The following is a 14,524-nucleotide window of genomic DNA, read 5'->3' as shown; positions in this document are numbered from 1 at the left end:
AGTCTATTCTCTGAGCCACAGGAAGCCAGTGCAGAGACCTGCACAGGACTTATGTGCTCATGCTTCCTAGGTCTAGTCAGGAACCAAGCAGTAGCGTTCTTGATGTACTGTCTTAACACTCGTTTGGAGAGGCCAGTGAACAGGCCGTTACAGTAGTCTAACCTACTGGAGACAAATGCATGGATAAGTCTCTGCAAGTCTGGTTTTGACAGTATACCTTTGATTTTGGTAAAAAGCTGCATGTTATTGATTTGATGTGACTGTTAAAGTTCAAGTCTGAGTCCATTATTACCCCTAGATTTCTAGCATGATTTAAAGGTTTTAGAGAGAGAGACTGAGTTACTGCTGACACTTTCGCTATGTTTCTGAGGACTATGACTACAGTGGCAGTGGCAGAGTGAATCCACTTGTCCATATTCATCTGCTGCCAGTGAGACATAGATCTGAGTGTCATCTGCATAGTTGTGGTAGGACACATTGCTGTGTATTAACTGGCCTAATGGCAGCATGTAGAGACTGAACAACAGGGGTCCCAGGATTGACCCCTGGGGAACCCCACAGGTCAGGTTATCTGAGACACATTTTTCAATTTCAACAAAGTACTCCATGTTTTTTTAGATAGCGCTTGAATCAGTGCACTGCCGTACCAGAGATTCCCACTCATTCCTCTAGTCTCTGTAAGAGGATCCCATGATCTACAGTGTCAAAAGCAGCACAACAGGATCAAGACTTAGACTTTGCCTGCATCAGTGTTCAGGCAGGTTTCATTTGTCACTTTGAAGAGCAGTCTCAGTGGTGTGGTATGAAACTTGACTGGAAAACATCAAAAGAGTTGTTAATTTGGAGAAAGTTAATAAGCTATTGGTAAAAAAAACTTTTTCAAGGACTTTGCCTAAAAACAGCAGATTGAGATTGGTTGGTTATTGTTCAGTATTGTTGCATTATCATATCAAATCCAGTTCTGCTGATATATGCTTATATGTGCTCTCTATAACATTTGTGTATATATGTTTATAGGTAACCCCGCCCAGCCCACCTCTCTGCACTACATGAGTCCATACCAGCTGAACGCATATGCCATGGCCCTAAAGGCAGTCGGGGAGATCATCCAGGACTACGACAGCGACAAAATGTTCCCTGCATTGGGCTTTGGGGCCAAGCTGCCTCCGGACGGCCGAGTGTCCCACGAATTTGCCCTGGTAAGAAAGAGGTGTGATTTAGTGAGTGGAGCAGTTTATTAACAATGCTTTTCTACCAAGGCCAGATATCTCTGAAGTCTGGTGGATGTATTATTATTGAAATATGCAGAAGGTTAAATGAAATGTCTGATCTATCTTGTACACCTGAGAGCAAAACATATTGCTGTTTTCTAGTATCATTGACCCACCATTTGAAAAGCATTAGTGTTATGGATGGCTTGTTCTCACAGGATTGTGTTGGTTATTATTATATTACAAGGTGCAGACTACAGAACTATGTCTGTTTACATGAGGAACTATTGTGCCTTAAAAGTGCCATTGACAGCACACGGTCTGCACTCCTTCTCAAAACTATTCTGGAGACCTATGTTGTCACCATAAACTGGAATAATCTAAAGACAGTGCCAAAACTGAGCACTTGTCTCTATTTCAACTTTTAAATATATTAAAAAGTGATATAAAAGGTGTTTTAGCTAAACAGTTTACTTAAACTATGGGTGACAGCGCTCAGTTAGTAGAGTGTTTCTCCACTGATCCCAAGGTTGGCAGTTTGAATCCTGCTCTCGACAAAACATCACATAAACATCATTAGTTGAGTGGTCAGATCCACGGACCCACAGGCTAACGGCACGATTCCAGCTCCCAAAAATGAATGATGTCATTATGTCCATGGGCAAGACAACCCACCTTGCCCCCAGTGTCTGCATACACTGGTGTATGAATGTGTGTGAGAATGGGTGAGTGTTTTTTGATTTAAAGTGCTTTGAGTGCCTTGAAGATGGAAAAGCACTATATAAAAATGTGACCATCTCTTTTCTAGCCCTATATTTATGCACAAATTGTATAGTCTTAGAATAGTAATACATTACCCACAATACATTCTTACTGATAACTTGAACTTTAAAATAGAAAGCTTAAAAAGCAGGGTAGCCTCTTTAGTCCCAGAAGAAATAGCTCAGAGAATCTACAATTTCATAGACATAGGGCAGTTGAAACAACACAAAGAAACCAAAGAACGTCACATAAGGGAGTTTATGCAACTCCAAAAACAAAGAGATCAGAGGGACAAGAGGAAAGGGGATGGATGTCGCCATCCTGTGAACAGAGAATACTGGGTGAAAAACTTGTCCAACCGTGAGCTCGCACAGACAGAGAAAGGTACTTCCCAAAGGACTGAACTTCTCTGTAACATCCAGCCAGATCCCTACAGTGGACTACATTACAGCAACAGAAACGGCCATTAAAAACAATAAGCTTTCTGAGACTGAAAGTAACAGCTGTACCGAGCAGCGCCTCACCTCCTCCCTCTAAAATAACATCAGAGGAAAGGAAGACTCTCACTGCTCTAGAAAAGGACCACAGCATCAACATTTTGCCAGCTGACAAAGGGAGATGCACCGTGATCTTGAACTCAACTGATTATGAGGCCAAGGTGAACAGCCTCCTCAGTGACACCACCACCTATAAATTGCTGAAATGAGACCCTATTCCTATACCCTATTATTATACATCAGAGACTGCTTACAGAAGCTGGAGAAGGAGGAAGACATTAATAGACAGCTGTATTACAGACTCTATCCGGGTGATACCATTCCTTGCATCTATGGCCTCCCAAAAATCCACAAAGAAGGAGTACCTCTCAGACCCATTGTATGTAGCACTGATTCCATCACATACAATGTGGATGACTAAAATCAAAATTCAAGATCTGGAACCCTTAACTGCAAATATTAATGCTGTGGATTCAAACATCAAGTTCACATTGGAAGAGGCCAAGGTGAACAAACTGACCTTCTTAGATAGTGTGTTTGATTCACACCATCCACTGCAGCACAAACTCGGAGTTATCCGTACTCTACAACACAGAGCTTAAGTGGTACCCACAAACACAGAGGGAAAAGTGAAGGAGGAACAACACGTGGAGAAAGCCCTCTCTGCTTGTTCTTATCCAAAATGGGCCTTCAATAGAGCTAAAAGAGCTTAAAAAAAACAGGACAACGGGGAATCTGAATCTGAGGATAGGCATAACTATTCCTTACACTGCGGGTGTGTCTGAAAAACTTCAGAGAATTTTCAAACAGTATGAGATTCCGGTCTGTTTCAAACCTACAAATACTTTAAGACAGAAACTGGCTCACCCAAAGGACAAAACTCCAAGCCATAAACAAAGTAATGTAGTGTACTCCATTAAGTGTAGTGAGGAGTGCAGTGAGCGTTACATTGGGGAAATTAAACAGCCACTCCATAAGAGGATGTACCAGCACCGGCTCGAGAGTTCCTCTGGATCCCAGTCCGCCGTGCATCTCCATCTTAAAGCCATGAACCACTCCTTTGAAGATAGTGAGGTTCAAATCTTAGCCAGAGAAAAGAAATGGTTTGAAAGGGGAGTTAAAGAAACAATTTTTGTTAGGAAAGACATTCCTTCCTTAAACAGGAATGGGAGCCTGAGACATAATCTCTCACAGATCTATAATTCCATCCTCTAACCCAAAGCAAACAAAAAGAAACAAAGAGAACAATAGCAGGGCCATTACAGGTTGAATAGTGTCTTTAAGTCCACCAGCAATCTGACCAGAACTAAAGAAGCGGCTTGGATGAGCAGTGAAACGTCTTCACTTGTCTTTAACGATTTGTCCAGTTGACAGATTTAAATGTTATCTTTTGCAATACATTACCAGTCCATGCATTGCACTACATTTAAAATACAGTAGCAAAGTAGTAAGCTCTCTTTGTCTTTGTCTTTATAATTTAAGTAAAGCAAAGAAAGTACAGTTTTTTACGAGGAAGACTGGTGGAAGTAATATCAGAGGAAATATGTGTCACGTTAATTCTGTCGTCTTTGTTATTTTTGCAGAACGGAAACCCTCAGAACCCCTACTGCGCTGGGATAGAGGGTGTGATGGAGGCTTATTACCAGAGCCTGAAGTCAGTGCAGCTCTATGGACCAACCAACTTTTCACCGGTCATTAATCATGTTGCCAGGTAACTACAATCTACTGCAAACTTTCCTTTACCTTTCAGTTATTAGTGGTAAAGTTTGATTTGTGTTGACTGTGATTGTTAGCTGGCATGACAAATTCCTGAAGTGAAAAATTGTATTAAATGAACTGTCCTGTAGTAGATGGAGAAGGCTACATTTTTTGTTATGGTGAAGCTAAACTAAACATTTACGGTTAAAGGTGCACAATTTAACTTTTGGGTTGAGGAGGTCATTACTTGCTTGTCTTTAGGGGTATGCGATTCACCGCCATTGTCATTTGGGTTGCATTATTTTTCATGGGGCTGCCGATCTTGATAGCAAACAAGTTCTATATGGATCACAAAGCTGTTTTAAAGCCTCCCAGGGAATCAGTGCAGTGTTGAACTGTTGGTGCACATGAACATTGAACATTTTACACCAATAATCTACTTTATATCATAGCTGCAAAACTTTTCTCAAATTCTCAATTTAAACGAATGGAATTCCTGAAGTGCCCCCATAACAAACATGTGGTTTCTTAGCATTTAGAGGCAGGGCAAAAAATGCTCAGTTGCTTTGACTTCTTTCTTACTGTGAGCATGTTCACTTCTCCAATATGATCTGATGGCCTCCCCTGCTTGTCTTCATAGAGATTGGTACGTTTAAATCTAATACAAATATTAAAATCAATTTGGTCATTTTATTTAAGACAACCTTCCTCTCATCTCCCATAAGATAACATTTCTTGCAGTGAAGATTGAGAAAGTTTAATTACAACCCAAAGGATAGCTGTTCTTTTCACAGTTACATCCTTAGCTTTCACTGCTTACATAATGAGTACATTTTATTCCCAGAGTGACACTCTCAACATGTGTTCTTGACTTTTTTTGTTCTTGTAATAAGCCCCAAGGGTTGCCAGGTAGTTAACATGAATAGACTTAGAGACATCAGACCCTAGCAGCAAAACTTCAATCTGATTGGATATTTTGTTGTGTCATTTTGATTTGTGCTGCACTGACAAAAATGCACAAATGAACAAAAAGTGCATTTGAATCTGTTGAGGTAAGCCTATAATTAATAAGATAAACTGAACTGAAGTCTCGTTAGCTTCCCTCATATATTTGCGGGAAGATTTAGCAGACTTTAGTTGTGGAGTTACACTTGAAGAGGCAGAAGGAGGAAAATGAGGACATAAGCGGCAACATGGCACTTTATAATTAATGCCATTTCTCTACAGCTTAACTATTTCACATCCTTTGAGCAGGGCTTTCTTTGCTTTCAGGAAAACATGAAATACAAGAAATTATGTTATTTTTTGAACAGTTAAAAGAGTAATGTAAACAAAGAACTTTTATCAAACATTTTTTACACTGGTCTTGGGTTTGACTCTGGTGAGAAAATTCCTGTAGTTAACATTTTTTCCCACTGTGTTACACATCTTTTTGAAAATAAACTACACATTTTATACAAGTTTTCTTTTTTTTCTCAGCCTCATTAACTTTTTAAGATCGATAGCAGAGCACAGTTACAGCAAGTACTTGTATAATTTACACATAGTTATTCAACTTCATTAAAACTTGCAAAACTAGAACTTGGAGACACTGTTTTTGATCATATTCTAAATTACTTAGAGGGCCACAGTGATAACAAACTTTGTTTGTGTTCCTTGTACTCTTTTTTATTATGAAACTCCTCATAGATCTCATTATTCAATGTTTTTTCAAACATGAAACGAGTTGCATTATGTAAGGTGTGGTTTATTTATAGCTTCGATTCAATTGCTTTCAAATGTTTTGGAGATTACAACATTTCCAGTAGAAAATAACAACTAACTGTTGTTATTATTTTAGGGGAAGTGATAAAAAAACATCCATTCACAGATCTGATGTGTAACTTGGCCTGGTGTTGTCCCCTCCTTGCCTAGGATCCAGTGTACACACTTCTCCAATAGTTTACAAAGATGTGAGTTTACTCACTTGAAATCGCACATTGATGTGATTGACAAGTGGATTAGCCAATCGTGGAAATGCAAGGTCCATTCATATCAAAACAAATATGGATGCTTACAAGGAAAAAGAAGAGGAAAAAGCACAGGGGAAATGATAGATGACCAATGACCTTCTTTTCACATGTGACACTAAAAAAAAAAAAATCTTACTGCACAGTCATGTTTGGTCCTGGCACAAGGCGCAGCAGAGGGGGTGTGACCAGACTGACATCCCTGTGTGTAAAAAATACAGAGAGATGTTCTGTACTTGCCCGCCCTGTCACTTGCTTGTTTCATTGGAGATATATGTTTAGTGCCATACTGTGAAACATTCTGGGTAAAGCAATAAGATTTTCATAGAGTCAAGCAGGCAGCAGACCCTTCACCAGAAAAATTACATGTAACTCCTTTACCATTGTTTTGTTTACTATTGCCCAGTTAATACATGCACATGTGAAAAACTGGGAGGGTATTCATCACATTTTGGTGACTAAAATCTACATGCTTGGGGACCTGCCTCTCTTATGGGGACAAAAATCAAGTCCTGTTGTAAACCCTTTATTATTAGATCAACAACATGGTTTAAAGTCAAGATATGGGTTAAATAGGTTAAGGTTGGAGGTAAGGTTAAAAAAGGCATGTAGTGACTATGGTTATGATTCGAATCAATGTGTTGGCATTTTACACCTTGCTTGGGGATTACAGTTGGAAAAGAGCTGCATAGCTAATATCGGTGTATTTGTAGAAATGTTCATTAATGTGCATTGTCCAAATTCAAGTAAACTAATAAATAAGTAAATCTCAATGAATGAATGTACGTCAATGCAATGTCCCCATTTGACATTTGACCCATAGATTGTATTTTAAATGAATGACCCAGGTCCTCTGCATCTCACCTAATCTAAAGTGGAATAATATATTTTTTTAAATGCCTAGAACTATTTAGCTCGCTCTGCTCATGTGCATGGTTCTCTTCTGTGTACTAGACTTTACCTCCACCTTATTCATTCTCTTTTCTCACTCTTCAGTACAACTCTGTCGCTCTCCATTTGAGGGCCTCTTTGTATTTGAGAGCCTCTCTGTATTACACTTATCTTTACACCATTCCTGCCTCTATCCCTCTTCACCCTTATGCAACTCATCTGTCACCTATAGCTGCAGCAGAGTTCAACTAAGTCCAAATCTCACATAACGATTTATAGGTCTAAGGAAGAAAAGACCCAAAAATATCACTTGAATTTTTATTTTCTTCTTATTTGTAAACGTGAGTCAAACACTTGACTTTGTACTTAAACAATACCTGGTTTACAAAATGTATATGTTAATCATTAGCTAGAAATACAAAAACTGAATAGTAATGCTCTAAAGTTCCATAAAAGATTTTTCATTTAAGCCAATTGTTTAAATGATGCTTGAACTGCCTTGTACCTGTCTCTATATAAGTTTTGTTCCCAGTATAATTTCAGATGGAGGGCAGGGGCCTATTTAAAGTATTATTCACAAATGTTGTTAGGGATTAGCTCCAAAAACGTCCCATAGAAATCTCATGGCTCTCAACTCAAAGCAGTTTACTGACCCAAAGGACAGAACCCAACAGGTGTAACACATTTTTACACCATTTCTATTACCATTTTCTCTGTAGTACTACATAAGCATACTTACAGTGTTTGTGTTATGATGTTGTGCCACTGTACAGATAAAGAAATAAAGGCTATGGAAGAGTTCAGACAGTTCCGGACATTCTTACTTGCAAATGTGGTAAAGGGAGGTGCATGACGCGCTTGCACCCTATTTAGAAAAAAAAAAAAAAAACATTTCTAAAGGGTTTTCCAATACTTGCTGCTGAAGAATACCTTACAGGGCGTACATACAAAACTAAGCACACACAAGGATCAATTATAGCGGCAATTAAATTATTGTGTAAATATCAGATAGGTTTGCGTGTATGGATTCAAAAGGTCATATGTAAAATGCTAGCTACCTTAAGCCTATATAATCATAGGTGTGTTGGAAATGTATAGGAGACAGAGCCTAATGGGAGCTGTGATTGACACTGTTGTATAAAAAAAGTCATGTAAGGTTGTCCATGGTGCTTTTGCTAGATCTAATGGCCTACTTTTCTGTCAAGATGGACATTTCTATTACATTTTCGAAGGATGTGCAGTCGTAAGTAATATGGTAGTGTGGAAGTGAAGGACTGAGACCAAATCATGTCTGACACCATGACGACTTAAGACGAAAAGAGTATTTTATTGTGCAGTGAAGACTATCTTCAAGAAGACCTGTAATCTATATTACATAACAGTTTATTAGCAATATCTGTAAGTGCCCTATTCAACACACATATTAATACTTTCCAGTTGATGTGGGTGTGAGACACTGGAGACACTGCTCTGTTTGAAACTCTGTTACTCAAGTTAGACTGAGCTTTGTTTTTTATACATTCTGACCATAAAGAACTGATTCAGCTTATAACAGGTGAGCTCATTTATAGTGTTAAACAAGTCTCTCACAAAATATTACAGTCATTACAGTTGAACATCAAACACCTAAACGGGACTATGAACGTTCATATTTATCACAGGCTTCTGAAAATGTTTTTGTGTGTGTTTTTGAGTTTTCAGACAATCTTAAATCGTTTTTGACAGTGTTTGCTAGTGCAGTGTGAAGTCACTGGGGGTGTTCTACAAGTATCAATCAAGTGTAATTAGAAAAGAATCCTTTTTAAATACGTTTTATAGGAAATGTTTATGTATCTCATTATTGGCTGTCAAATGTAGTCATATGTTACGGAGAAATGGATGACTGGCCAGACAAATGAAAAAAATATACCATGAAATTATTGCCTGGCAAATCCAGAAGGATAGCTCTCTGTATTTTTATACAGAGGGATAACAGTCTGGTTCCTCCATTCTGCCTCAAGCCAAAACCACATGATCGTGCAATGTTTTTTTTTTTTTTTTTTTTTTTTCAGTGACATATGTGAAACGAAGGAGCTCATTGGTCATCTGTTGTTTACAAACACAAAGGAATTTTACTTGGCTCATTGTTTTTTCAGTCCTCTGTGATATTTTTTCCCTTTTTTTTTCTCTTCATAAGCAGCTATATTTGTTATGGGCGCATCATGCGTGTCCCTGATTAACTAATCCACCCGCAGTCATACCAATCTGAAGAAATTCACCGGTGACCAAACTCACATCTTTGTAAAGTATTAAAGAATTGTGTTTTCTGGATCCCAAGCAAATTTAATTATGTAATCTAAGAAACGCAATATGAATCTAACTGTGGGATCTGACTTCTGTTTCTGTGCACATGTTCTTAAGCCCTCTTCCGTTTTGTGTGTTTTGCAGATACGCAGCCTCTGTGAAGGACGGCTCTCAGTACTTTGTTCTACTCATCATCACAGATGGAGTCATCTCAGACATGGCCCAGACCAAGGAGTCCATCGTCAATGTAAGAATATATATATATTTTTTTTATTTAGGATAAATTTAAATGAAACACATTCCCCTTTAATCTAATATTAAGGAAGTGCTTATTTTTAAAGAAAATGATGCACATGGCAATGACAACCACTTGACAGGCTCTTAGTGTTACTGTCTGAAGGACGTTACAGAACAAATAGCATTTATAGACCACTTGCTGGTATAAACCGTCCATACTTTAAATTGTATGTGAGTGACTAGGTGACATATTTTGCAATTTTCTCCTGTATTTGCTCTCTCTGGTTTAATCATAGAAACTGCTGGAGCCTGACCTGCCTCCAGTCCCACCAAACTAAACTCAGTCATTTTAACATGAATTTAGATGGAAAATTACACAATCAAGCTATAATGTATCGAATGAAATGAAAGCAAGATGTTGCATAGCTACGAAAGCACATTTCCCCCTCTATATTTAAGTTAGAAATGACTGAATGCACACCTAAATGCACTCCTCTATATTAATAAATACATGTTTTAAAAGGGTCTATTTTTTTCAAAACACAATAAAATATGTATCCTAAAACAAAGTTATTAAAATTGACATTTGAGTCAGTGTGGGAAGTAGTGTGTAATACTTTCCAGACCATTCTGTCCTTTTTATTTTTATTGCAGAATAAATGTCTAAATTCAACCATCATATTACTGATGGTGTATTCACTTAATCCTCAAAGTACTCAAAGTAAACATTTGAGATTTACTTATTTGGAAAACAGCTGCTATATATTTACTTGTAAAATTAAGTGGCTAGTCAGTAAACAACCTCAGAATAAAGACTGTAGTTGCCTGGCCGACCATGTCCCGTCCCCATGATGTCCATGACGTGATTGGCAGGGGCATTAACCAATTGGAGAAAGGCATAGTCCATTCTTGTCAAAACAAAAAAGTGTCTCAAGTAAAAAGAAAGAAAGAAATTTCTGCAGACTCAAAGGTCTACTTCCAGGTTGTTGTTTTTTTTTTTATTTTTTATTTGATTCATCTTGCGGTCCCCTTTTTAAATAATTTATAATACACAAAAGTCATATGCAATTAAAGACACATTTACAAATAATTTATGTACATCTCTCCATGAACTGTGTATTGTATAGAAAAAATGGTGATGGCTTGTTAACTACTAATCCTAACCTTGATAACCAAACCTTTTTTTTTTTTTTCTTTTTATGAGTTGCAATGCCTTGACTTTTGACAACCCGCTCTATACCCTTGGCACAGTCTTCATCAATGTCATGTCAAAACACACTCTATAGGAAAGGCAACCTAAATGTCAAAGAATGCAAACAGCAGCCACTTTTCCCTAGATATATGCTTTTTGAAGTAAAAACAAACGTTTAAAAACCAACCCAATGGGAAAGCAGAGATCTGTGAGTGGATAAATACAGCTTGACAGAAGCAGGAAGACAACTTTGTCCTAAAGGGATCGCCAAAATAAATGTTTCGGATCAAATCATATGTCCCCTGCTGCCTTGGGTCACCCCATTACTCACATACTAGACACACACGCACACACGCACACATACTTCAGTAATGCATTTCCAAACACACTATTGTGTAGCACATGTCATTTGTAAACTGTCAGAGCGCTGGTCCCTATAATATTATATAGTGTGATGTCTCGACCCACGCAGCGCTCCAGGAGGTGCCATGCATGCAAGGCATCAAAGCAGATCCACATGCTAGCTAGCACACAGGCTTTTCACATTTACATACTTTTATAGGCAGAGCATAAAGGGTGAGGGGGTATACGCTTCTCACATGTTGCGCCGCGTGATAATAACTTTTGGATCTGAACCAAATAATAGAGATGTCTCTTTTCGCTCTAGGCCTCCTGTCTACCCATGTCCATCATCATTGTGGGAGTGGGGCCTGCAGAGTTTGATGGTAAGGGAGGAACTTGAATTTGGAAAATGTTTGTTTAAATTATTTAAATTTAGAAATATTTATTTAAAAGTGCACTATGTAATTCAATTCAATTTATTTTTGTAATGCCCTAAATCACAACAGCAGTTGCTTCTTAGAGCTTAACAAGATCACTGATTTAACCAACAGAAACTTAGAAGTTAGATTTAGAAGTTTAGAAGATAGAATCCAACAGAACAGGCATTGGTCAATAACAGAGAAATTAACTAACATTCATAGAAAACAACCAAATGGATAATTCTCCCAAAACATCCCCTGTCCTTGGCCCCTTCTTCTCTGAAAGGGAGCAAAAAGAGAAACCTTGAGGAGAACCACAGTGAAGGAGAGATCTACTCCAAATGATGCATTTATGCATATGTAACGTAGGCACTTGAGGTCATTTGCTTGGTTGATACGTTTTTAGCAATAGCATCTCCATGGAGACAAACAGGTGACGGACCCTCCACCAGGAGAGTTACATGGTGCACCTTTAAGTAGTTCTGTGAGGTTAGGACTATATATTTTTGTAAATATTTTTGAAGCAATATCTGCCAGTGGAGTCAGGTTATTTTGCACTGAATTAGTACAATTTATTTATTTACAGTTAACTTCATTGTTGTTTTAAGTTATTAAATTATAGAGTCTAAGTACAGTAAGTGAAGTGAGTTACTCAAATCAATGTATATATTATGAATTAAGTCATTTTTGACATATTTCAATTTTTGCTGTGTAACACTGTGTAACTGTGTTGTCCTTAGCAATGGTGGAGTTGGACGGTGATGAAATCCGAATCTCCTCCAGAGGAAGATATGCAGAAAGAGACATTGTTCAGGTGTGTATATCACTTAATAATAATAAAATATAATACATCATTTAATACCATCATTTACTATTTCTGTACAAATGAGAACTGACAATGCCACCAAGTGTTGGCGTTTTTTTTTTTTTTTTCATGTAATTATAAAATATTTACTGTTTAGCTCTCCACATACAGTAGAGAAATAACTTTTTGAAGTATGTAACTGAAAGTGGCTTAAGTGGCTTAATTAAGTAAATGGTAAGACAATACACATACTTTCTTAGCTTGTTAATTTGTCGTAATATAATAAAACTTTACACATTTGTATTAGTCGGCTAATCATTTTATTTATATTATAAAGGCAGCAGCAGAAAGTAGAAGTTAGTGTGTGAGTGAGTGAGCAAGCTGCATTTAGTATTTTATGGTATTATTTTGTACATGTAAAAGGCAGATTGATTAGTTATGTGACGTTTGTGAATGAGTTGGCTCTTTTGAAAGGTTCCTTAACATGTTGGAACCAGATCTCTCTTTTTTTTTTTAAAGAATCAAATCTTTTTTCTGTCCAATTTTCATGCATTTTTAAAGTGATTAATGTTGAAACTTAGAACAGAAGCGAGTAGGCAACCTGAGTGAAAGCTTTGTGCATAAAAAACATATTTGGCATCATAATAACAGTTTGTTTTTTAATTATTATTATCATTATTATAGTGAAACGTTTAATTTGTTGTTAAAATGAGTTCTTACATTGGCTTCTATCATATAAATACTTACTAAAAGAGCCAGTCTTTTCAACAGCTCCAAAAGATTATATTCCCCCAAAGGAGCCAAAAGTCACATTACTACTCATGATTCACAAGTTTAATCTGTTTAAATACATCGCTTCTTAAAACGTTTTTAGTCATTTAACCAACGGGAAGGACATTTGTTTAGTCGACTACACCCCCAGTAGCTTTAGTTTCTATGTCTGCCACTTTTTGGTCTGACTTTTGACATTATTTACCAAAAGTGTCTCCCGTCTTCATGGTGAGTCACTGTCCACCACCTGAGCCTACGTGTGGACCAATACCTCTCACCTCAGCCCTGTGGTTCAGAGTGGAGCAGCTGGACAGGCAGACAGGCCGCCCACACACACCCATACAAATACACTGTGTCCTTTAGCTTAATACAATGGACCAGACACAGTCCTAACCCGCTGACTCCAGAGCTGCTTTAAAAGTGTAAAGGACTGCAGGAGGTCTATGAGAAGTCACTTTCAAGCAGAAAGTACATGCTATGGAGGAACCTTACAGGAGATAGCTGGGAGAAAAAGAAATGTTGCAGTGAGATCTTTAATTTATTTAGTCAAATCGACCAGACATGCATGATTTTAAAGGCTGTATTAGCTTTAAATATGTAAACTGGCACACATTAGTTATTTTTTCCACTATCTGTAGTATTTGTTCACATTATTCTTCTTGTTTATTTGTGTAATAATTCAACTGACAAACAATATTGTTGCTATGTCTCATGCATTAAAGGTGTATGTTACTTTTCTGGTGGAGAGTCTGCCATCTGCTTTGCTTGGATATGGCATTAAACTTATCTGTCTTGCATTTGTTCAATTATAGCTGTTTTATTCTTTCTGTGAATTGGGTGGCCACACTCAAAAGATCTGATCTATAACTTGGCCTGTTGGCATCACCTGCTTGTCTCCATGAAGCTATAGATATTTTTATTTTAGTACAGTAACTAGTTTCTAAAGAAAGACCCACCACTTGCAGTACATTACTTTATTTTTTGTTGATTGACAGGTGCTGTATCCTACTGTTATCTACACAAACATGCAGGAGCCATTAAAGTTGTGTTTTTCCCACTTTTTGACCTTTTTCCTCAACTGTCACATATCCGACTCGAGCCATTTTCCTGGTCTCACATGGGCACAACAGTAGCAGAGCTCGTTAGCAGGCTTTTTAACAAGCTCAAGTGCATATCTCATACACACACATACACACACATATTAGGTTTATGCAGAAGAGACCCTATGTAACTTTCAGAACATTATAACAGCTCTGCTTCAGCCTCTCATTACGAGCCAGCTAATAACTTGCAGTGACAGAAAGAGCAGAGCAGATCGCAGCGAGGGTTTCTGCACAAATTGACCCTGGTTATATTATGTGATACAGTGATTAGGCGACAACTCATTAATACGATGAAACACCGAGC

At 37.7% G+C, this 14,524-nt stretch overlaps 1 protein-coding gene across 1 annotated transcript in view; it reads left to right on the top strand.

The window, feature by feature from the left end:
* The window catches only part of LOC117391963 (copine-8), a 117,025-nt gene that overhangs the window by 97,402 nt on the left and 5,099 nt on the right, over positions 1 to 14,524 (top strand). The window contains exons 15-19 of the mRNA XM_033989921.2: positions 1,018 to 1,199; positions 4,054 to 4,181; positions 9,496 to 9,598; positions 11,448 to 11,505; positions 12,282 to 12,355. Coding sequence (XP_033845812.1) covers positions 1,018 to 1,199; positions 4,054 to 4,181; positions 9,496 to 9,598; positions 11,448 to 11,505; positions 12,282 to 12,355 — 545 coding nt within the window. The remainder of the gene's footprint in view (positions 1 to 1,017; positions 1,200 to 4,053; positions 4,182 to 9,495; positions 9,599 to 11,447; positions 11,506 to 12,281; positions 12,356 to 14,524) is intronic.

The sequence above is a fragment of the Periophthalmus magnuspinnatus genome, chromosome 23 (genome assembly GCF_009829125.3).
Source record: "Periophthalmus magnuspinnatus isolate fPerMag1 chromosome 23, fPerMag1.2.pri, whole genome shotgun sequence".
NCBI lineage: Eukaryota > Metazoa > Chordata > Actinopteri > Gobiiformes > Gobiidae > Periophthalmus > Periophthalmus magnuspinnatus.
The sequence above is the reverse complement of the archived record's forward strand: the minus strand, read 5'-3'. Positions and strand labels throughout refer to the sequence as shown.